Source organism: Uranotaenia lowii, chromosome 2 (assembly GCF_029784155.1).
Source record: "Uranotaenia lowii strain MFRU-FL chromosome 2, ASM2978415v1, whole genome shotgun sequence".
Taxonomy (NCBI): domain Eukaryota; kingdom Metazoa; phylum Arthropoda; class Insecta; order Diptera; family Culicidae; genus Uranotaenia; species Uranotaenia lowii.
This window is the reverse complement of record NC_073692.1, coordinates 153804473-153828565: the sequence shown is the minus strand read 5'-3', so window position 1 is coordinate 153828565 and position 24093 is coordinate 153804473. Positions and strand designations below refer to the sequence as shown.

Here is a 24093-nt window from a genome sequence, read left to right as displayed (position 1 = left end):
TTCATAACGAAAAACAGCATTTAAATATCATCTGAATCGAAGATTACCATCTGTTAAATTGGTTTAACTATTATATTACAGATTTAATCGATTTTCTCATAATTTAACTACCAATTCGATAATATTTGAGAAGTTTTTATGAAAATCAGGAGAATTTAGGACATTTTAGAGACCAATTTTAAAAAATCAGGACAACTCGAGAGTTTTTGAAAAATCATAACAATCTCTCGAAAATTAGGACAAATCCTGATAAATCAGGACACCTGGCACCTCTGGCTGTCACCTAATTTTTTTATAACGGTTTTCAAATCAAGCACTGCGTGCTTTTATAAAAACATGAAAAAAAGTTTGAACAAAAATTTCTTAGTTTGTGTTTTATTGCAGTTTTAAAAGAGCATTCAGAACTCTTTGTAAACAACAACTTAAAACTTAAACTTAAGGTAAACTTAAACTTAAACAACTTAAAAGCCGCAGCCCGTGGCGTAGAGGATAGCCTTCAAGTCTTCTAAGCCAGCGGGTATGAGATCAAATCCCGGTCACGGCATACATGGTACACTTTCTGTGGGTTGGTGGTTTCAGCATTGCTACGACATTCTGCAGCAAAGTTGCTAGCCATCATATCCTCAAAAGATGTACGCTTAGAGTTAAGAAAAAAAAATCTCTTCGAGGAAACATCAAGTTTCATTGAGATCCTATATGTGTTTGTGTTCGTTTTAACTTAAACAGTATATCTAGCTTTATTAGCGTTTTCAAAACAAATGGTTGAATCAAAAATCTAAGCATTCTCCATGACCATAATAAAACAGTTATAAGATTTGCTGCATATACATAAATTCCATTATAAAACCATAATAAAACTTTCAAATGCTAGTTGGCTTAATCGATGTTACTTGGGATGCCATCATAAAACTGAAAAAAACACAAGTATGATTCTCATTAAAATTTTTCGTAAAGATTTTTCAGTTCTGATTTTACTGATAGCTTTTTGCACTTCAGTAATAGCATAAATTGATTACGATCTGAGAATTGTGGATTCACACCGAACGCGTGGGCTAGTCGTCCAAGCATAATCGTACAAACACTCTCAACCTGTTGTCCATGGCGACGCGACATCTCGGGTCGCATTTCACTAGGGCTTTTGAGAAGCTCCAACTGGTATAACTTCGTCAGCGCCTAGATATTTAGTTCCCGACAAACGCCATCATGATTTCATGACAACCGAGCAGCTCTCGAAGATGATCGGCGGCATCTCGGCGTAGGTAACACAGACATCAACAATCGATGTGTGCCCGCGATGATGTGCTGAACTTGAGAATTGCGCGCTCGCTCGTCCATCTCCGCAGCCAGAAGATTAAGATCGGCCGCTGCTTGTCGGCAGTTTTAATTACACATTGCCGCATCATGGAATGTGTGTGAGATCTCGGCTCCCCTGGCCCGGAGATCTCGACTCGGGTCTTTTGAAGACGACACGACGACCGCACACCGTACCGTAAGTCTCTGTCTGTCTGTCTACCTGGGCACCTGAGTGTAAGATGGAACGAAAAAAAAACTTATGTGATGGTCGCGCGATAGTCAGCCCCGATTGCGGTCATGTCTCTCTGAGTCCCCTGATCGTGATCTGGTTGGTACGACGTCGTCGCCGCAGATTAAAACACACAACCGTCCTACGGATCGTTTGCGTCTTCATATCTTGACAATGACCTAAGCTGGGTCGCCAGAGCGAATTTTCCCGAGGGAGGAAAAGCACCACCGCACCGGTAGCAGGTCTATCTCACGATCTTTTTTGATGGCCCTCGGCATCAACGTTTGAGGTACCGAAAATGGTGCTTGGCTTAATAGTAGGATCTACAAAACATAGTAAAAATACGTTGAAAGACTCAAAATGGTTCCCTTTGACTTATGGCTAAGTTGAGTTAAGTTTTAGGTTTACAACACATGTAGGAATTCAATAGGATGATTCGTAAAAAAAACCGCATTTAGAAGCGGAACTCGGCTATAAAACGACCAATGACGTCGACCGCAATACGGGGTCCTTATCTGGTCCCTGAAGAAACGGTCTGTCTGTTACCTTTTGCGACAGAGACCGGTGCAGTTTTCTATAGGCACATAGCTACCAACATGATTGACACGAGCCGGACCATGAAGTGGCACACACAAGCAGCCATATAGGATCAATAGCAGACTTACGTCGGGCTCCACCAAGGCACGGCACGGTTGTTGTCGGGTTATACGGTAAAATACTCGATGTTGTGAGGATCATTATTTTAATTATAAATTGCATAGTGGCCTATTCACAACGAACGACCCAACAGATGGGGATGGAGGCTGCGCAATAGAGAAGCCAGCGATTTGCAGCAGGCTCCAACTGGGCGACCGAACGAAGGCCGTTGTTGTTGCTCGATCGGATACGCTTAGATCCGGTTGACGGATATTTTTGGAGCACTTCAAGAAATACAAGATAGCCTCCGACCACAAAACCTCTGTGGCTTCCCTATCCATTCCGGGGAAAAATTCCTTTCTCGCACCGGTTAAGTCCGTCAGCCAGCGAGGAGTGGCGATCAAGGAGTTGCTGTTGTGTGGATCTCGGCGGAGGACCGAGAAGGTGGAGGAGCAACGAAGGCCGTAACTAATCCGTGCAGAATTGAACCGCGGGTGTGACGGATTCGGGGTCGATGGCTGTGGTGCGCATCGAATCAGCCTGACGTGGTTTCTTTATTTTTTTTCGCTCTCTCCTTGTGCTCTCCCTTACCTCAATCACATCGCTGGGAGTTCGCTGCCAAAGGAGAAGATATCGCCTCTTTTTTTTTTTTTGGAACGATGCCTTTTACGGCATATAATGAAGGATTGGAGCGTGGAGAATGGGCGGAAACGGGGAAAATTATCGCAGCCGAAGTACGCCCCTTTTGATTGCTTTTCGCCGTTGGGAGTGATGCTGGGGCCCCTGAAGTTTCGGCTACCGAAAGCAGCCCAGAGTTCAAATTTGTAGGAGCGTTGCGAATGCTTCAATTGGATTTTTTTAATTAGTTTGTTTTGTAAGGGAAACGGAGCCAAACAATTGCCGTTTGATTTAAGCACCAATTGTGGCTAAACAATTCCTATGTTTCAAGATCCAATAGCTCTTTCATTACAACTACACATCGAGGTGAAGAGTTTTCTAGCATTTGTTTACTCCCCCAAAACACGATTCAGCAGAAGTTGAGAAAGTAGAGTGTACCTTAGATTGGTTATTAGTTTTAAATGGGACCCACGCATTAAATTTCAACTCGTCTTCTCTAATAAGTTTCAACTTTGCGCCATAAACGTTACAAATCTAACGTAGTTTAATTGACTGTTCTATGTTGCCGTTTGATAAACTTGGTATATGGCCCAGACACTTTCAGAATTATTTTTTCTATTATTACCTTTCACGACATAACCTGATTAACATAATTCCGAAAATTCACTCGGTCCATGGCAACCGTTCTCTAATTTCGGGGACATCCCGGACTTTCAGTATATAGCAACTAATATAGATTTAAAGCTCAATCGTTTGTTTTTTTTTTTTTTGAACGTTTAGGCACGAGAAAATGCTACTTTGCCAATAAGATACAATTTTAAACCAGCTCCTATTCCAGTTTTAATTAAACAAGCACGGACTGTTACACAATAGAATTCAGAGAAACAATAAACAGCATTTTATCAAAATTAAAATCTACATGAACAGACACGAAATCACTGCTGCAGATGCCCTGAGGGGCATGAAGGATTATCACGGTGTCTTTTTTAGAACAATATCAAGAGAAAAATCGGTATTTTTGAAAATTATGGAGGAGACTCTCCCCTTTTCAACGCACTATTCAGGAAAAAAATTGATCGGCAGGTATAGAACAACTTTTTTATGAAGATTACATTTTTGAGCTAAGATGTGTTAAGTTTCCTTCGTAAAGAAAGAGCGCTTGAGAAGCACACGCATTCTTCATTTTAAAATACCTCGTCATTACACTGAAAGCCATAGTAGAACATTACTTGTCAGGGGCATATCTGTTTGGAATAGTCTTCCGAACAGTTTAAAAATCTGCAATAATCTCAACGTCTTTCGAAGAGAGTGTCATAGCTTTTTCAACGGGGGGGACCAGTAAGTAAATTAACAAAATAAAACACGAAGAGAAAAATTAGTTTAAGTATGATCTTTTTTATAACTTTGAAGCACGAAGTGTATTAACAAAACAAGGAATTGAATTACCTTAAACTACATGTTAAATAAATGAATAAATGAAATAATAACTTTGAAATTTTTGATTAAAACTATTTTTAACCATAAATTTTGGCCAACATTTTTAATTTCGAAAAAAATTGAAAATTAAAAATATAAATTATCTTAAAATTATCTGGCAAGACTGTAGCAAATTGAACGCACGACAATAAAGGGATATTCTCTATGATGATTTCTATCGAAGACAGAATTTAGTTTTGAGTTGAGTGAAGAAAGCTAAAATTCAATCATTCAACAATATTCCGTGACGGTCCCTTAAGCCCATTTGGGTCTTTGCTCCACCCCATACCCTTCTTTAGAAGTTGAAGGGACTTTTTATCCTATGGATAATTTTATTTGCTTTAATTTATTCAATTTCCGTACGACTTATTCGTCTAACTCCCGCGTATGTCCATCACCGTACAATTTTACAATCTGATGTATCGTCAGATTTTCAACACTTTCATATGATCCTTTTAAGGATTAGCCATTTTTTCAAAATATTTGTTTAATGTGTTGTATCGCCAGTTTCTTGAAGGTATTTCTGTTTATATTAACCCCTCACAATTTATTGTACTTTGAACACCTTTGGGTGTAGTTTTAATGAAAAAAAATGTTTAGATATTCATTGAGTTTTTTCATTGTTTTTTTTTGTGGAAAACCCTTTTTTATGAAAAAAAAAATATATATATATATATATATATCTTATTTTGATGTGTTTTGATAAAAAGTGTATGCTTTCAACATCGAATTTCCAGATTAAAGAGGACGGATTTCGTGTCAACTCCACACAGTATCTGGCATGACCCTCTCAGAATTGTATGAAACTTTGTGTATAGTAGGATTGGTGGATTGGTTGGATCGATCTTTGGAAGATCGATCTTTTCAATTCAGATTTCCGATTTTTTGGATCGATTCTTTAGCATGGAAAAATCGATTAGATCGGATTATTTTCGATTCGATCTTTCGGGTTCCTTTTCTTGCTGAGCCAAAATATTTAGATCCAATCTTGATAACCGTTTAAATGTCAAACAGTGCCATCTGTTGGTCATCGAGTCTAAACTTGCTAGATTACTGCCCCCATATTTAATACTAAATATTGAAATGGTGTGGTCTTCTCCGATTTCATTTGAAAAACGATAAAAAACATGTTTTAATATTTGTTTAGTTTTTAATGAACAAAATCTGGAATTTACACTAATTTGCCCGGATGTTGGTTGAAAATTTTATTTTTATATTTAGCCTTAACCTTAATCAATTCGATATCTGAGTTTAATCGACTTTTGTGGAGTTTTGTATGAAGATTTTGATAAATCGTTAGTACCTAGATTGAAACGTTAATTGAAGAAGCTCTCCCTTGTTAACACTGGAAAAGATCGATCTATCAGAGATCGATCCTTCAGCTCCGATTTTTTATGTGGATCGGTCCTACGACCGTTTTACTAAAACGATCTTGGAGATCGATCTTTTCCTAATGATCGAACAACCCTAGTGTATAGTCTTCACGTAGCTAAGGCACTAGGCATACTCAGTTTTCCCAAAAAAAGATCTAGACTAACATTTGAAAAGGTCCAGGCCATTTCAGGTCAACTTTTCATGAAAATTTTTAGCTCAAAATTACAAATCCTACACAAATGTGGTCTGCGGGAGTTTTAGAAAAATAAGTGAATTTAAAAAAAATAATATCAACCAAAAATATTTTAAACTCCTACACTGAGAAAAATGCATTTTAAAAACAAAAACTCTATTTATCAAAAAACGCCTTCTCAGAATTTGATGAAATGTTTTTCTAAAACGGGTAATATAATTCCTAAAAGTCGTCCATACATTGCAACTTGTGCATATTTAAAAGAAAAAAGTTTTTCGAACAAAAACTTTTTCAAGTCCATATTGAAATAAAATATTTTTTTAAGTGTACAATTTTAATTCAAAATTAATTGCAAAATTTATTGCATATGTGTAATTTTTTGTGAAATAAAATAAATATTTTAGATTAACTTAGCCTTGTTTTGTTAGAAAAACTTTTTTCTCTTAAGAATGCACACTTTGCGATACTCAGAAGAGTTGTAGGCCACATTATTCCCCACCACAAAAAAATTGATAGAATTCTGAGATGGCAATTTTTTTAAATCCATTTTAAATTTTTAGTTTGCCTTTTTTTCAGTAATGATGATAAGTTTTAATCGCCGATAAATTTATTCATTTAATCATGTTCATTGACACGTGCGGCGAGATGAAAATGCTAGGTAGAAATTTGTAAAGGAATGAAGAATAGGCGGATAGGCAAGCATCAGATGAGCTTCGTAGGATAAAGTTTGGATAGGTGTTGAAACTGTAAGTCTAGGGCATTTTTTATTGGAAAGCATGAAAGTGTGGTGGTACGCCTTTGCCGTACAACAGACTACTCTGTATAGGAAGCGTGATCGACTTTTGATCAACACATTCCTAAACACAGCAGGCCAGTTGGATTGTGTATTGTGAATACCGATTGCGTATTCACAATACACAATCCAACTGGCCTGCTGTGTTTAGGAATGTGTTGATCAAAAGTCGATCACGCTTCCTATACAGAGTAGTCTGTTGTACGGCAAAGGCGTACCACCACACTTTCATGCTTTCCAATAAAAAATGCCCTAGACTTACAGTTTCAACACCTATCCAAACTTTATCCTACGAAGCTCATCTGATGCTTGCCTATCCGCCTATTCTTCATTCCTTTACAAATTTCTACCTAGCATTTTCATCTCGCCGCACGTGTCAATGAACATGATTAAATGAATTTTTTCAGTAATAGGATTTCCACTTACTTTTACCATCAATTATTACAATCGAAGTTCTTATTTCTCCGAAACTAGTACAATCAATTCAGTGAAGCAGTTTTTTAATTGAAAGTTTTAAATTTACACTAAAAAAAATAAACTACATGATTTTCAAAAAATAATCAATCAGTTTTTGTTCCAAAAACTTTTTCTTCTTAAGCACAAGTTGCAATGTATGGACGTAAATGTTAGTCTAGATCATTTTTGGGAAAACTAAGTATGCCACGTTGCTTTTCTAGATAAGATCTTTATGCCCACAAAGTTTCATTGAATTTTGAGAGGGTCATGCCAACTTTGTGTCGATTTGGCGTGATGCTTCAAGCAGATTAATTTTTATCTAAAGCATCGTAGATTGTCACAACGCGTTTGATAAAATTTAAAAAAGCATTGCAACGTTTCTTATAAACTTTATTTCAATTTGGTTTCGAATTTAAAACGCACATAATCATTGTTGGACCAGAACTACACACTGTCTAAAATCATAGAGAATTCTACTTTTATTACTTTATTATTAATTCTAGGTAATTTGTATTATTAATATATTTTTTTTCATAAATTGAACATTTTTGCTAAAATTTTTACTAAAAATCGTATAAATCAAAATTTTTGAAGTTTTTATTTCTTTTTTGAGCAATCTCAAAAATGAAAAATTTGGATTCCCTAGGAAAAATATTAGCGAAAACTTTGAAATTTTGCTCGGGAATTTTGTTCGGAAATTTAAAAGAAAGTTGTTCTTGACCCTCCGATCGATTTTTTCCTGAATAGTGCGTTGAATAGGGAAGATTCTCTTCCATAATGTGGCAAATTTTTAGAGATGCCAATTTTTTCTTATAAAAGGTCAAAAAAAGACACCGTGATTAAAAACTTTACAAGTATAAACAATATATCGATGAACACAGCTGTCAAACCCAAGGTTGCCGAAAAAAATTCTGTGTTTTGACGAAAAAAAATTCTGACTTTCTGTGATTTTTCCCAAAAATTCTATGACGATTTTCTGTGATACTTTTTCCATTAATTTCATTCTAAAGTCATATCAAATTGCGTCTTTTTTTTATATTTTACTTAAGAAAAATCAATAAACATAACCAATTTTATCATATTTCTCCAATTCAAAGATTGTTGATTTGAATTGACATAAAAAAAATTAATTTGAAAAAACGTCCAACATTTTAAAGTTTTGTGAAATCTGTGAATATTCCAAACATCTGTGTTCTGTGAAACAGACTCTGTTATGAAATTTGGCTCAACACACGTTATCTTACAGCATCGACAGCGGTTGGTTGCTCGAGCTATAGAAGCACTTAATTTTGACACCTCAACATCGCACCGGAGCGTTTCGAATCAGGTCTTATCTTGCACCTGGATAACATCAGAATCTACCGAGGAGTTATATTTGAATACCGACTAGCATAAGCTTGCCAGATTGCCGGGTTTTACCCCGGATATTTAACACAGAATTTAGGAAAACTCTTGTCCGGCCCGGTTGCCTGAGTTTCGTTTCTTCGGATTTTGCCCGGATTACTAAACTTTATTTGCAAAATCTAACAAAAAACTCAAATGCTAATTTATTTTATTCTTGCTTACAAAAACTATTTTTTTGTGGACAACTTTTATCTACATAATTGAGAACGGTTTTTTGGAAGCTAAAAATGCAATTTTCAATCTGCGGGGAAATAATATTTCATGTGTTTTCTGCTTGATTTTAATTGAATAATTTCGTGGTTTTGACCAAATTGGCCCGGGTGTTGCCCGGATTTTTGGGCGAAAATTTTGAAATCAAATACCCAGAAACCAATGTTTAGATAAAATTTCCCGGAGTTGCCTGGTCCGGATATGTTCTGGAAAAATTTTGGCAACCCTAGACTAGCACCTGTATTGGCAGGTGCTAAATTGCAACTGTCTAAGTTTACGTTGGATGAAGTTGGATGAAGTCGACCAGATGGTCGACTTTAATCATTTTGTAACATTCTATCCAATGTTTAACCTGTCTTTTGCCATATAATCTTTCTTATTTGTTGATTTCTGAGAGGTCTCCCGTAAACATTATTAAAAAAAAAACTACAAGTAAATTTAAAAACATAAGAAATCGATACCTTTTCCATTATTGAATGTAAAATTCATCTATTGGACTTTTTACGATAATTTTGTCTACTTAATTTAAAAGATTTTGAACCAGAAAAAGTTTGGCACTCTATTTTACAAAACTGAATCTTCAAAATAATCAACCAGAACGATTGCTTCGGCGCTTAGGGTTAGCATTTGCCCCGAACGAAATGAATTCTCAAAATCGTTGCCGCTCCATTTTTGTGGGTGCAACGAGACGGGCGGTGGGAAAAGGAGAATGCGGGCGGAAACAGGGACATACCCAAGAAGAAAAACGGGAACGTTTTATTCATTCTCGTAATCTTGGGCTACGCTTTGAAGGCACATTCGTTGTTTTTGTTTTGTGCTTTGCTGCACTCCACCCGGGTTTGGTATGTATGTTTGTAAGTCAAGCAACAGCCGATGGATGAAAGAAAAACTACTTTGGGCTACGACGAGCGAGACCCATCTTAAGCCGGGCCGGCGTGGATTGTCGGATTTGGTTTTTACGGGCTGGCATAGAGGCTGGGCACACGGATGGATGGAAAAGCGGCCGATCGGGCTTATTAATATTTCTCTCTCATGCCTACACCAGCGTCCTCGGCCGGAGCTCCTTCGTGCATCTACAACACAAGGCACATATCAGTTGTTCGGGATTCGGTTCAGAGGCGACGAACAAAGGCAAACCCCAGAGTACAAAACGATATTCCAAAAAGGACGACTTGTCGTTATGCCGGACCGGAATCTTGTAGGCATGAAGAGCTACGCCAAAGCAGAATGCATGGCACAAGAAAAGCGGCAAACAATCAAATATGCAGAAGCGTAATGAAGGTCGTAGCTGGAGATCTGTTGAGTCTTCCCTTGGCACACAGGGCCGAAGAAGATCTTCTAGAAAAACGAACGAGGGAAGAAAACAAAATGGGCCTAGGTTTGGTTTTTGTTATGCGAAAAAACATGCTCTCGTCGTCGAGTATAGGCCGGTGAGCATACTCGAGATTCCTACCTGAAGGCGGATGGATTCCTGTGAAATTGATTAGGGTAACGAACCTGAGATCCGGCAAGCTAGGCGTTCAGAGAAGATATGCACACATTTGCCGCACACACAAGTGCGAACGAACTTCAATGGAAAGTTCCTAATGTTAATGTCGCACCATTCATATAGTTTTCTTTCACTCGAACTCATGTCAAAAGTGAAGTTCATCAAAATTACTCCCTGATATTTTTTTGGTATCAATAAAACTTTTTTTAAACTTTGGGTCATTCGCGACCAGCGATGCAGTCGGCGCTAGAAAGTTTCTTGAAACGAAATATCTATAATTTTGAACACCATCATACACCGACAGGTATATGCAAAAACCACAATTAACCATAGTGATAGGAGAGCATAGTATCCTACAATTTTTTAAAGCTAAAACTGGTCAAAAAGATGTTTTAAATATGAAAAAAAAAAATAACCGTTACCTCACCCTAACTATTAGGTTGCAAAAAATGGTAGAAGGTCAATCGAATATCTTTCTCGATTCCAAATCATGCAAAATTATTCCAACTACTCAAGAAACTTCCTCAATAACGGAGTCTCTTCTCGTTTTTGAAGCAAAATGTATCGTGTTCAACTGTTAACATTCCGCTCCAAGCTGTTCCACAAGTTCGTTTGATCTTTTTTAATTTGTAATAAACAAAACCTCACACGCTGCTTGCCTTCATCAAGTGTCCATTAAAAAAACAAAAACAAATGTGCCATTAAAATCATTCTCCTAGTAGTAGCCTAGTAGCGACTAATGTTTTATTCATGATTCGAGCAAAAAATGAAGCTGCCTACAAATCCATAGACTCCATAGCTCAAAGCTTCAAAGCTCCACACACCGGAGAAGCAACATCAGAAAAGTAACAAACATAATAAACATAATTCCCAAAAGGACTCCCTTTTGCGCCAACTTGAACAAGAAGAGGGCTTCCCATCATCAAAAGAAGTAGGTACCTACAACTGGGAAAGAGACTCATTTACATGGAAATTACAGCTAGGGCCAGGGCCAGTCAGTTTGTGTGTGTTTGGCTGTGTGTTCAACGATGAATGATGTTGGGGGACGCTTTTCCTAGGTTGAGTTCATTAGTGACAACGACGACTTATCTTCAGCGCGCGGTTTTGGTTTGTGCGAAATTCTCCTGAGGAATGCTTTGCTACTGTCATTGCTCCTGGCATGAATCTTAGCTCCGGATATCGTTGCTGGAAAAGTTGAACTCACTCGGTCACCGTCTCGTCCCATCTTCACAGACTCTTGTTGAAAGATTTTTTGGTGCCTATAATAAATTCTGAGCTTGGGGTCTGAATTGGGAGTTAATTTCGATTCAATTGTGTCCCCAAGTCTCGCGAGGGACCTATGAGAAGGAAAGTTAAGGCGGGTTGAGCACAATGAGAGATATTGCGATATTTAATGCGCGTATGCGTTGCTAGAGGTGGTATAATGATATTAATGCAACATGCACAAGACAACTGAGAGTATTATGCAAAACATCAGTTCAAACCACATCGAAAAACTGTGATGGCGTAGATTGCATCCCAATTATTGAGACACCTGTTTCCTCTTGATAAACACGCCAGCTTTAAAAGTTCGTGCTACCGGCACAAGATTTTCACCGAGCGATAATCCGGGTACCGGTGCCGCCGAGTGAGGCTCACAATGCTAGCCCGAAAACCGGTCTGCATTGTAACTTTGTAACTAAACCTAATTGATTCGGAGAATTCCAAGAAAATAAAAAAAGAAAAAAGTCTATAATTACTGCCACATAACCGCAGAGCTATTCCGGCTTATACACAAAAGGCCCAAATTCCTTAGAACTTTGGGTAGAGCTCTTCACGTACCAACTATAGAGATCTCCGTTGGCTGCCGACTGTGGATGCTGTGAAGTGTACCGAAAAGAGACACGCAAAGATCTGAACCCGCCGCCGCCGGTTTCATCAGACACCCATTCCATTTGCTTGCCCCGTGTATCAAGAAGGTTCACGGTGTCGCTCCCCAACCGAAGGCACCCCAGAGAAACATTCCCGCGTGTCCATGTACGTGCCACCGAGCATCGTCGAAGACTCTATAGAGGTGGAGGTACCTTGTATTGTGTGCCTTTACAGGCATCCGAAGACTCGAGACCCTGAAGGATTGTGCGGCAATAACTGAAGGAAAGACACACAGAAAAAAGAGCTAACAACAACGTACACCAACCTATAGCATTGCGCTCAGCACTAACTCTTCTACACATCTTCGCGGTTTCTGTACGACGGGACGGCGCGGTCCTTTAAGAAAACGGCCGCGTATACAACAAGAAACATTTCACAAAAGGTGTTATAACCCCTGCCTCTATAATCATCATCATTATCATCCGTGGGGCATGATCATTCATCCTCCAGGAGTTGTTGTTGTGCCCGCGTTGTACCCGTGTGGTGATTCGTGGCGGAAGACGAATTTATGCCGTTGCTACAAAGGAGCGGCCCGTTGCTTTTGCGTTTTGCGGCCCCGGTGCGATGCAGCAAAAAAAAAGGCTACCGCGTAATGCAGCTGCGCGGCATCGTATAAAGATCTGTGCCCGGTTTCTGTTCTGGGGGTTTTGGCGGAATCACTTGTTTTCTGCGATTCCGGAATGATTTTTTGGTAGTGTATTCTTATGGAGCAATCCTAAAACTTTTCAACCAAGCTATTCATGTTGAATTAAGCTTTCATGTTGAATAGCTCTTTTCCAAATGTTAAAGTACTGAAACCTCTAGTGTTTCTTCTGTACGAAACGATACATTTTGAAACCAAGCGAACCTTCACTAAACTAACACTGTCTGCCTCATTAGCCTTCTATTGCGGTTAGGGTCTCAGATGCCTCTTGAAAATTGGGGTTTGGATTTGTATGGCGTATGGCAGAAATCGACCTTAAAGCCAAAAAATCCTTAAAAATGGGTATTTTACGTCAAAGATAATAATTTTTTTTTTGAAGTCGTATTGAGAAAAATTTGATTAATATAATTTCACATAGATAGATTAAGAGCTCATATTGAAACAATAAAAGTGCTTGGTTTTACAGACCACAGCTGGTTATTTGAAGAGTTCATAAAAAAAATGCAATGGTTTTATAACTATTTATTTTTATGAAAATTGCCGTTCTGGTCAATTATATTCAATTTCAACCGATAGTTATGAATTGATAATGAAGAGACTGATAGGGTTACCAATTCTAGTATTGAATCATAGAATTTCAACTTATTGAGAACCAAATCTGAGATATATCGCCTTTTTTTAACGCTTTTTGTCACCCTGACCTGAGACTATATACTCTGAAATGTGAAATTTATTATTAAATAATATTCTAAGAAATGAAATACTACACAAGAAATTTAATTTTGTACATTTAATTCATTTTTTGAGCCGTATTTCAGCTCAGCGAATTTTCGGAATCTTTCGTTGTATGTTTTGCGCGGTACGTAATGTGATAAAATATCCCAAAAAAATAGTCAATTTCCATTGATTTTCACGTTTTTTAGATTAAATATGAATAATCGGCAGAGTTTTAAAAATACAAGTTAAATATTCAGTAAAAACTACAATGGAAGAAAATCGATGATTTTTGATTTTTCCTTGTATTTCAATTCATGACAAATGACATAAGAAACCAAAAACTTTTATTACTTGGAAGGTTGAAGGTTCGTAAAAATGTCACAATGATGCTTCGAAGAACCAATTTTTTCTCTAACGGTTCAATAAAAAGGCAAAACACTCACAAGATAATTTAAAAAACAATTTGAGCTACTGTGAGCGAAATAAGAGTAATAAAGTGATAAAATTTTATAGCTCAAATATCAAATTCCTTAACGATAGAGGAGCATCCTTAAAACCCCCTTTTAATACCTTTTAAAATATTTGGAATTCTAGAAAACTCCTTAAAATGCAGTTATCTATTCAAATAATTCGTAGAAGCATTATTATTCACTTTTACACAGTAAATTTTTGAAAATAATCTTGTTTTTGTTGAAAATCTCAAGTGGTACTGTTCTTATTTCGCACCCCTTTTATCACATTTTTGGTCCTCAACGTCAATTGCTACGTCCAAAAAAAGTAAACTTATGCTTGATTTATCCGTTAAACCATTTAGAACAAACTGTAGAAGAAAATTTTCGTGGTTTTCAATCTTTCATATTTTAACAAGCAAAACACATAGTGGTACTAATCTTATTTCGCTCACTGTATTAAAATTTGTTGTGAATTGAACCGCTTTAGTTTCATAGTACCTTCTGTCTAGCACTACATTTTTGAATGTTGAATGTTCTTTTTGAAAATACCATACAATTTGTGGTTCGATAAAATGTAATAAAATACAGAAGCAGAAAAGGTCCTCCAACATTAGGTTCTGAAGAATAAACGTAAAAATAACGGCAAATCAATTAAATTTTAAAATGATTTTGGAGCTGTTCAAATAAACCGAACGCATGGTTCAGTAAACCGGTGCGCAACCAAGTTCCTGCTATTTATCAAAAGATGGGTCAGCCATAAGTTTGCCAGATTGCTCGGTTTATACGGGTTCGGCCGGACATTTAAACCAAATTTGAAAAAAAAGAACGGTTCAGCCCGGTTGCCCGGACTTCATTAAAAAAAGACCGGGTTTTGTCCAGATTTATCTCCTTTGATGTCCAAATCAAACATAAAAACACATTGTGTTGTTAATTTTTTTTATTTGTGCGTCCAAAACGAAAATTTTCAAGTAACTTTTATAAAAATAATCATGAATGGATTTTTGGAATACTAAATACGATTTGGAATCGGCTGATAAGTTTCGATGACGTAAGCTTGTACCCCCGTTTTTATAGGGATTTTTTTATCCAACAATTTACGCCGGAGGTCTTCCGATCTTCCCCAAAATTGAATATTTAGTGCAAAACATGTATTTTTACAGATTTCTAACATTTTTATTTTTCTAGTTAGATTCGTATAGATTTTTTTGTAAATAAAATATAACCATATTTCAAAGCAACAAACATCTTTTATTTTTCAACGGAAATAATAAAATAACACGTCAAAACGATTTGAAATTTTGTTAGCTTTCCAAATATTTTTTTAAATAAATTTAAGTATTGACCTTAAACCTGAAAATTGTTAATAAGATTTAAAAGGTGTCTAAAAGTACCGTCTGCATCACCGAATTTTCTGCAAATAAAACTATGGTATAGCCCATTTTGTGATGCAACTTTCATCTAAAGACACCAAAGTGGGCCAATAACTCCTTTAAGTGTTATGAAACAAATAAAAGAAAAAATGACAATAAATCTCTTTTTTGCATCGAAAACAAACAATGTTCGAGCAATGGCACTCACATATGCCGGTAGCGCGCACTCCTAACAAAAGTACTTATCAAAACAGGTAAAAAACACTATTTTTTCGTGCTTTGTGAAGTGTTTGGAACAAAACTGACTTCAAATTTCTACGAATAATCAGAGTTATGCAGCTATGAAACATGATTTTGTTTAATTTACAAAAAATCTAACCGAATCTAATTCGAAAATAAAAATGTTAAAAATCAGCAAAAATACATGTGTCTTTAAGTTGTAAAAAAAATCAAACTTTCAATTATGGGGAATATTTGAAAACCCCCGGCGCAAACTCGTCAGATAATTTGAAAAAAAAAAAACTCAATACCTTAATGTTGGAATCGACCAGCACTTACTGCTAGACTAATGTTGCCAGAACATTTTCAGCACATATCCGGACCGGACAAATCTGGGATATTTTATAAAACCTAGAAAATCCGGGCAATAAATTTCAATATTGTCAACCGAAAATTCGGAAAAATCTGGACAAATTTGGTTGAAACCCAAAAAAAAAATCAAGAAAAAAAAATTAAGAAAAATTTGTTTATCGATACTCATCAGCAGATTTTAAATCAAATTTCAGGCTTTCCAAAAACCTTTATGCTCATTATTATAAAACTTGCTCAAAAAATTTCGTTATTGACGCATAAATAAAACATTTTTACAATACAATTTGTTTTTTTTTTTTTATAAGACCAAAAAAAGTGAATAAATCCGGGCTTTTTTCAAGGAAATCCGGGCAACCCGACCCGACCGACCTTTTTCCAAATTTGGTTTTTAAAATTCGGGCAAACCCGGATGAAACCGGACACTCTGGCATGCTTAGTGTTAGATCAATGTAACAGAAAAATTAGGATCATGGGAACTTTTCAACAACTTTTCTCAATTGTTAGGTATCTTCGTTTTTTCTCAAATTTATAATACTTTTAAAATTAAAAACTGCAGTCCTACAGTGCTGCCAGATATAAAAAATAACTGTTTAAGTTACATTTCGAAGTAAAGATCTACATCAAAACATAAAAATGTTTACAATGATACAGTATTGGTCATAACTTATACCCCATAACAGGAAGTAGCTAACCACTAAAAAATTGAAACCGGCGACCTTGGCAAGGCTTTGCTTCCTAAATCAAGAACTTATCAGTATATACCTCAAAAAACAATAAAGCTTGGAACATTTCCATATCATATCTGTTATTTGGCTCCCGACTCTCATGAAACTATTATTGTAATACAATGTTGACAATTTTTTTTGACAATTACGATTATAAGGCCACAAATTAGTAATTATGAAAGAAAAAAAAATATCCTTGACTTTGGAAAAAAGACAACAGATAAATGACAGAACATAATTGTATAAAATAGTTGTAAACAAAATAACAGAAACTGATTTCGAGTTCATTCAGGAAAATTTGATAAAATTTCTTAATTAAAATAGATAAAATTCTTACAAAGATACACAAGAAAAACAGTACGCAGATCGCCGCAACATATCAAAAACTAAAACAAAATATACCATCAATCTTTTTAAAATTAGGCATTTTAAAGAGGATCCTCTTATTTCCGTCCTGTATCAATCATTTTAATGTGTTTTTCGGTAAAGCATAATCAAGATTTAATAAATTTATTGACTATGCAAATTTTTTTTCGAAATGTTTAAGAACCAAGAGATAATTCTTACTTGAATCACATTAACATTCCTGGAAATACTTCTAAACATTGCTAAATGTTCCATTTTCAAGATTTTAAGTTGATCTTTTAAGCAGAAAGTTTTTCGAAGAGGACAAAAAATTGAACTAAGCGGTAAAAGTTTCAGAAACTTGTGATTAATATTTGATTTCTACTATAAACCCATACAAAATGTAAACAAAAGGCCTAGTCCAAAATTACTTGTCGTATTTTAAAAAGATGCTTCTGGGCTTCAAATCATTACTTCAATTGAGTTTGTAGATTTTTAAAGTTTTTCCTGGTGTTATTTTATTTTTTAAATGGATATTTTTACCTCTGTGATAATGATTTTCTTTTTGACATCGGCACTGCAGTCTGTTTTCAAATTGATGATTATTTAATTTCATCCAACGTTTCGAGACTAGGTTGGTCTCATCCTCAGGGAAAATAGTAGTCATCTTTATGTGGCATATTTTTCATTTTGAAAAACCCGTTTGTTCAAAGTCTCTCAAACCACCGTTGCAAAGTTCTGTGAGATAGTTTTAAATTTATCATTATTTTTTTTATTTCAAACAGGAAAATCTACAACAGGGCCAGACATTTGTCTTCACAAAAGCCACATAAAGATTACTATATTTTTCCCAACCTGGTCTCGAAACGTTGGATGAAATTAAATAATCATCAATTCGAAAATAGACTGCAGTGCCGATTTCAAAAAGATAATCAATATCACATCTACAAATACCAGTCGAAATCAGTACAACATAAAACTATTTTTAGGGGCTTGTGATATCTAGCTCAGTTGGCAAATCAGTTGCTTCCTGAGCCGATGTCCGTGAGTTCGAGCCCAAGAGTAAACATCAATCACAGTTGTACTGGATAAGTTTTTCAATGACTGTCCGCCAACTGCATCTCTGATATAAGTCGCGAATGCCGTAAAGATGGTAAAACGACTATAATTGAAAAAAAAATTAAACTATTTTTACGTTCTTTTCGCAAATTTTTCAACTTCAAGGCGTTTGAGGGTCGCCTTAGAATTATCTTATCAAGGTGAAATTTTTGCACAGTGTGTTATGTTGATAAAAAGATCAACATCAGGGGATGGGAGCAGTGAAATTTTGGCTTTTAAAATCTTCTTTAAAGCTAAGGGCCACTCTAATGTACATTTAGTAACGAATTTCAACAAACCATGTATTTTTAAAAGATATGCTATTTTGATACTTATTAAGCAGATATGTACCGAATATTCGGTCGGCCGAATATTCGGCGCCGAATACCGCCCAAAAACCGTTAGACTCACCGAATACTTTAGCTTAATCGGCCGAATATTCATTTTTTAAATGTGTACAATCACATATTTGTTAAATTTTTCAAATCATTTTAGATAATTTATAAAATATCTTACTGGAGAATGCTGACAAGTATCGCTTTATTCTTTGATTAACGATTATTCCAAATTTTCTTGAAAAATCTTGACTTTCCATAAATCCAATAAAGAATTAAAGATTAGTCAAATCTGGCCGGGATGCCCAGCTTTATTCAAATTACTTGCTAAATCAAATAAAAATCACTAATTTCTCTTAGAAAATTTCAAGATTTTGTGTTCAAAAACGATATTTAAACTATTTCAAAATGAACATAAATCATATTGAATCCCTAGATACGATTTTAATACTGCTGCTGAGAATAAATGAAAACTTAAAAAAATCAAATTATTTTCTTTCACTTTTCTCTTGTATGTCTTTGGCCTGAATTTTGTTCAAATTTACCCTTTTTCCTTTTTTTTTTTAATAGTCCTGAGTAGCCCGACCGTGTGGTTTAAACTATTGTATGCTTAAGGTTGAAGATCATCGTTCTTTTTAGCTACTATTTTGAAGATGTCTTGCTCATATTCGACTTTCATATAATTCAATATCAAATAAGCAATTTTTAATTTGCTTGGCACATGTTTCGACGTGTTCTGCGCAGATTCACTTCTATGGTTATAAAAGCTCTAGAAGCGACAAGTCATCTGATGTCCTTTCAGTTCTTGGTGACATTTTGAAAATTAGAGAAACTCCTACTTGAAAAGGATCTTGAAATCATCTGATAATATCATCTGGGTGAAAAAATCAACTCAAGAACATGAGGGGCCTTAAGATGGAAGAAATAGAAGGAAATTGAAATTATCGCTTTTGAATTTTTATTGAAAATTCAACAGAATATTCGACGGAATATGTATTCGGCCGGATATTCGTTTGGCCGGATAGTTGAAAAGGTCAATATTCGGTATTCGGCTGTTCGTCGAATACCACTATTCGGTACTTCTATATTCTTAATTCAGAGAAACAATTCATCAGTAATGCAGTACCAATAGAATATGGGAATACAAATATCTAAAATATAATCTTCTAAAAAAAATTTAAATGGTAACTCCAAACAAAGCGATACAGCGATAAAATAGAAAATAGGACATAACATTCATGATCAAAAGCCAACTCACCTGTAAACTGTTTGTATCCACCGAGTATTTTATGCTTCCACCACTTAACTATGTTTCCAGCCATGTTTCCGAGGACCAGAGCAGAAGAACCGCTACTATCCCGTGTATGGTATGTATAGGCGTGTATATGCGTACGTGTGTATACGCCTCGATTCACCGAACTGGCTGCTCGGTATGGATGGATGTCAATCCGCGCTTATCACTCACAATACCGGCGCTGCTGCTACTTCCCCACGCCTCGCACGTCTTCTTTTCCTCTTCTTCTCGGTGGTGATCTATGGCCGTTGTCGAGAGAGCACACAAAACGCACAAAACAATCGAATTCCGAAACCCCCCTCGGTACGCGCGATGATGACGATATAGCTCCGCTTTTCTATCACACCACAAAACAACACACTTCGGACGATGATCCTCCTTTCTATATTCTCTCAGCAGCACCGAACGTAGAGGATAATAATGGTTTTCACACCTTTCGCGCGGCCAAGAGCCGACGATAATTTTCACCGTATTGTGATTTTGCTTTCTTCTCCATATTGCTGTCGAACTGAGGTGTTCACGTTTTGTTACTGGTTGAGCACTTTTACTTGATTTCTTCTGGCTTGAGTTTCTTACTTTTGAAACTTTTAGCTACTATTTACTGTACGATTTTTCGATTAACGTTTTACCCGCGTGTATAGCCACTGCATCATGCATCTAGCCCTGGGAAGTGACCCGATATACATAAACCATAAGGTCTGATTAGCTGAGCGAATTTGCTGTTCCAGTGAATCCTCATAAACATGTAGGGAACATATCGAATGAGAAAGATATATGCATATATCCAAAATATTTCACAGAGGATCCGGCGCGGGTGGATCTAAGACACGCGCTGCGGCATTCTACGTCTACGAAGAATTCGACGAAGAATTCGATTCACTTCCCGAAAGTAGATTCTCTCCTCCCGATATGCTTTGTCGAAAGGAATTGTGCCGAGAGGAGGAACAACAGGAGAAAAAAAACAACACGACGACGTATGGTGGATGCAATGGATGGATGATGATGGAGAAAAAGTGAAATATTTTTGGCCCCCTTATCCGAACATACCGAACAGGCCGACCGTGCCGACAAAAAAGCCACACCGACAAATATTATTCTTCCCTCTTTCGTCGTCGTCGTCGTGCTTACTACACTCACTCACACCCTCAATCCTTTTTCCCTCTTCCAGCAGCACCGACTACTCATGTTGCTGCCTCTTCGTTGGCCGTCGTCGTCGTCGTTGCTTCGACGTCGTCGATTTTCGGCTGTTATTAATTCAGAGAAATTTTTACAATTTTTTGTTTGTATTGCCACTGCCGCAATCTCCGCAAGTTTCGTCTGCTGGTTGGTTTCGAACTTTGAATTCTTTACTCCGCGCCGATGGCCTTTCCACGTTACACATGAAGCTTGAGAAACTTTTCGTAAACACACACCATCACTGATGGGACCCGTCCAGCGAAATCACAATGTAAGTTTTTCATCGAAATTGGAACGATCCTACCTTGTCCGATCTGGCGTTTTGGCTCAAAACCATAGATAAAGCACATTATTAGCTGCTCTTTCGTTTTAAACTGCACGAAGGTCTCCAATCCGTATTAGAATGTTTATTTCGGCCCATTGTCCTTGATGTGATGTATCAATAAATTCCTTTCCGCGATTTAATATTCACGCTGCCTTATCCGACTTCAGTCCAAAAATCACTAATTTTTACGCATTGTCTCTACACCTTTAAACTCATTTTATCCACCGGAATTGATGATTGAAAACCATTCAAATATCTAAGCCAATAATTACACGCTGTACACAACAATAAAAAAAAGTATGATATCCGCGGCATGCACTGAAGGCATGTTACAATCGGCACGAACTTCGCTTCCGAACAAGTGGGTAGTTGAATTGGTACTAACGACGTCGACCGACGGGAGAGCATAAATTCTACATCGGTTCTCCACACACAACACCGAACACACACCGAAGCAAATCCGACAGCAGGCAACATCAGGTATCACCACCATTCGGACAGAAGTACCAAAGATGAACGGCAAGGCACTACGACAGCATAAAATGCTATGCTCCTCACACCACCCCCATCAGCAGCAGTGTATTGTCGTCGTCGTCGTCGTTTTCACGTTTACGTTGTTGCCAGCAGCAGCATCCGCGTATGTGGGTGTATTGCCAGATCAAAATAAGCAGAGCTGCTGATCACCTACCACATTTTCATCCCCCCATACTCCCAAGGGTTTTGCGAGGTGGTGGTTGTTTCGATATGGCTGCCTCTGTTCACAGGGATGCCATGCTCAGGTTATATTACCAGCAATTAAGTATTTTTCTGAAATTGGCGCACTTTTGCCTGTCTTTCAGTAGTTTTTTTTATCACAATTTTTGTTTCATTTATTGAAAATATATCTCATATCAAACAAGGGGTTTCTAACTTCCAGCTCATTTCATTGTAGATTTTTTTTTTATCAAATTCCTTCATACGGAGAATTTAAGCCCTGTGGAAGAAAAAAAAATCTGAATTAATCATATTTGTTCAGGTATGTAAATAACAGAATATTGTATTTTAAGAAACCACTTGAAACAATCCTTATACTTAAAAACAGAGAACTCAAATTTTGGCAACCCTGGAGGAAAGATGGAAATTTATGCTGCATACACGCACACTTTGTTTTGAAACTTCGAGGGTGTGTTGTAGGCATGAATGAACTGTGATGGTGCTCGTTTTCCGACAATTCTGAGCCATTGACGATGGAGGAGGTACTAGAATAGCGAAAGATTCGACTGTATGGGCAATGGTTTCAACATATTTACCATAGTGTGATGGAAGTACAGTGGAGTCGCTATTCTGGAGGGCAAATAAGTAATTAACAAATGATTTAATTCTCATATTTCTTTAGACTGTTATAAATAAACTTAAAGGACGCCTCAGTTTTCTCCGAAGTTTAAATTACTCGCAGTCTTCGAAAAAAGTTGATCATTGATTCGTAATCTTCGATTTAAGTATCTTAGAAATGTTTAAATTGTTGCCAAAAAAAATTTTAAAAAACTAACCCTTGAATCTCAAAATCCAAACCCAATATGTCACCCTCAAATTAGACAAAATCACCTCTTAAACCCTTTTCAAACGGAAAAACGTAAATTTTGCTGCCTCGTGCTATCGAAAAAAATGTAAAAATAATCACTCTCTTAAAAATTCTGTACAGTGTTGCTAAAAATTCATATGACTATTTGGAGTTAATTTTCTCAGGAATTTATTAAATTTTATTTCAATTTTCGTTACGGTTTTCGCAAATTTTCAAAGGAATCTCATCATTTTAAAGATTTAAAAAGTGTATGACCAGAAATTGAAAATAAAAGTTAATTTCGAAAGCACAACTTGAAACAATAGATCTGGACCCCTTGATGGTTTTTTTTTTCAAATAGTGCGTTTGATAAGAGATGGTTTCCTTTTGAACTCAGCAATATAAAATTTATTATTTTTAAGCTAAAGGGTGATATGGACAAAATTTGGTCAATACCAACTTGACGTATTTCTTTTAATTTTGCTTTTAAAAAACCTGAACACCCCTCATTTTGAAGGTGTGTGTGTGTGTGTGTGTGTGTGTGTGTGTGTGTGTGTGTGTGTGTGTGTGTGCGTGTGTGTGTGTGTGTGTGTGTGTGTGTGTGTGTGTGTGTGTGTGTGTGTGTGTGTGTGTGTGTGTGTGTGTGTGTGTGTGTGTGTGTGTGTGTGTGTGTGTGTGTGTGTGTGTGTGTGTGTGTGTGTGTGTGTGTGTGTGTGTGTGTGTGTGTGTGTGTGTGTGTGTGTGTGTGTGTGTGTGTGTGTGTGTGTGTGTGTGTGTGTGTGTGTGTGTGTGTGTGTGTGTGTGTGTGTGTGTGTGTGTGTGTGTGTGTGTGTGTGTGTGTGTGTGTGTGTGTGTGTGTGTGTGTGTGTGTGTGTGTGTGTGTGTGTGTGTGTGTGTGTGTGTGTGTGTGTGTGTGTGTGTGAGTGTGTGTGTGTGTGTGTGTGTGTGTGTGTGTGTGAGTGTGTGTGTGTGTGTATGTGTGTGTGTTTGTGAGTGTGTGTGTGTGTGTGTGTGTGTGTGTGTGTGTGTGTGTGTGTGTGTGTGTGTGTGTGTGTGTGTGTGTGTGTGTGTGTGTGTGTGTGTGTGTGTGTGTGTGTGTGTGGTGTGTGTGTGTGTGTGTGTGTGTGTGTGTGTGTGTGTGTGTGTGTGTGTGTGTGTGTGTGTGTGTGTGTGTGTGTGTGTGTGTGTGTGTGTGTGTGTGTGTGTGTGTGTGTGTGTAAGCGGACCCTACAGAAGACCAAAAAAATTGCTAAGGACGAGCAGCGGTTTAAGGCAAACTAGCTTTCTGCGGCGAAGAAGGTGAACAAGGTGGCTGTACAAAATCTGATGGCAGAGGTTAAGCGTAAGGCCCGGCCATTCGGATTTGGAAAAGCGGAAGCCTAATTGAATATTTTTCCTGA

General features: G+C 37.0%; 2 protein-coding genes across 5 annotated transcripts in view; both read right to left on the bottom strand.

Moving 5' to 3' along the window:
* Nucleotides 1-21696, bottom strand: part of LOC129743789 (protein naked cuticle homolog) — a 152679-nt gene extending 130983 nt beyond the window's left edge. Inside the window, exons 1-2 of one of the 4 annotated variants that reach the window (XM_055735979.1) lie at nt 20700-21696; nt 19617-20315 (exon numbers count right to left, since the gene is read on the bottom strand). In XM_055735979.1, the coding sequence (XP_055591954.1) occupies nt 19617-19680 (64 nt within the window). In that variant the 5' untranslated portion in view covers nt 19681-20315; nt 20700-21696. Of the gene's footprint in view, nt 1-19616; nt 20510-20699 lie in introns of those variants that run through there. The other 3 variants (XM_055735980.1, XM_055735982.1, XM_055735981.1) reach the window with 3 other exon arrangements.
* Nucleotides 21697-22104: 408 nt separating this feature from the next.
* Nucleotides 22105-24093, bottom strand: part of LOC129743791 (phosphatidylinositol glycan anchor biosynthesis class U protein) — a 57208-nt gene continuing 55219 nt past the window's right edge. The window contains exon 5 of the mRNA XM_055735984.1: nt 22105-22126. Coding sequence (XP_055591959.1) covers nt 22120-22126 — 7 coding nt within the window. The 3' untranslated portion in view covers nt 22105-22119. The remainder of the gene's footprint in view (nt 22127-24093) is intronic.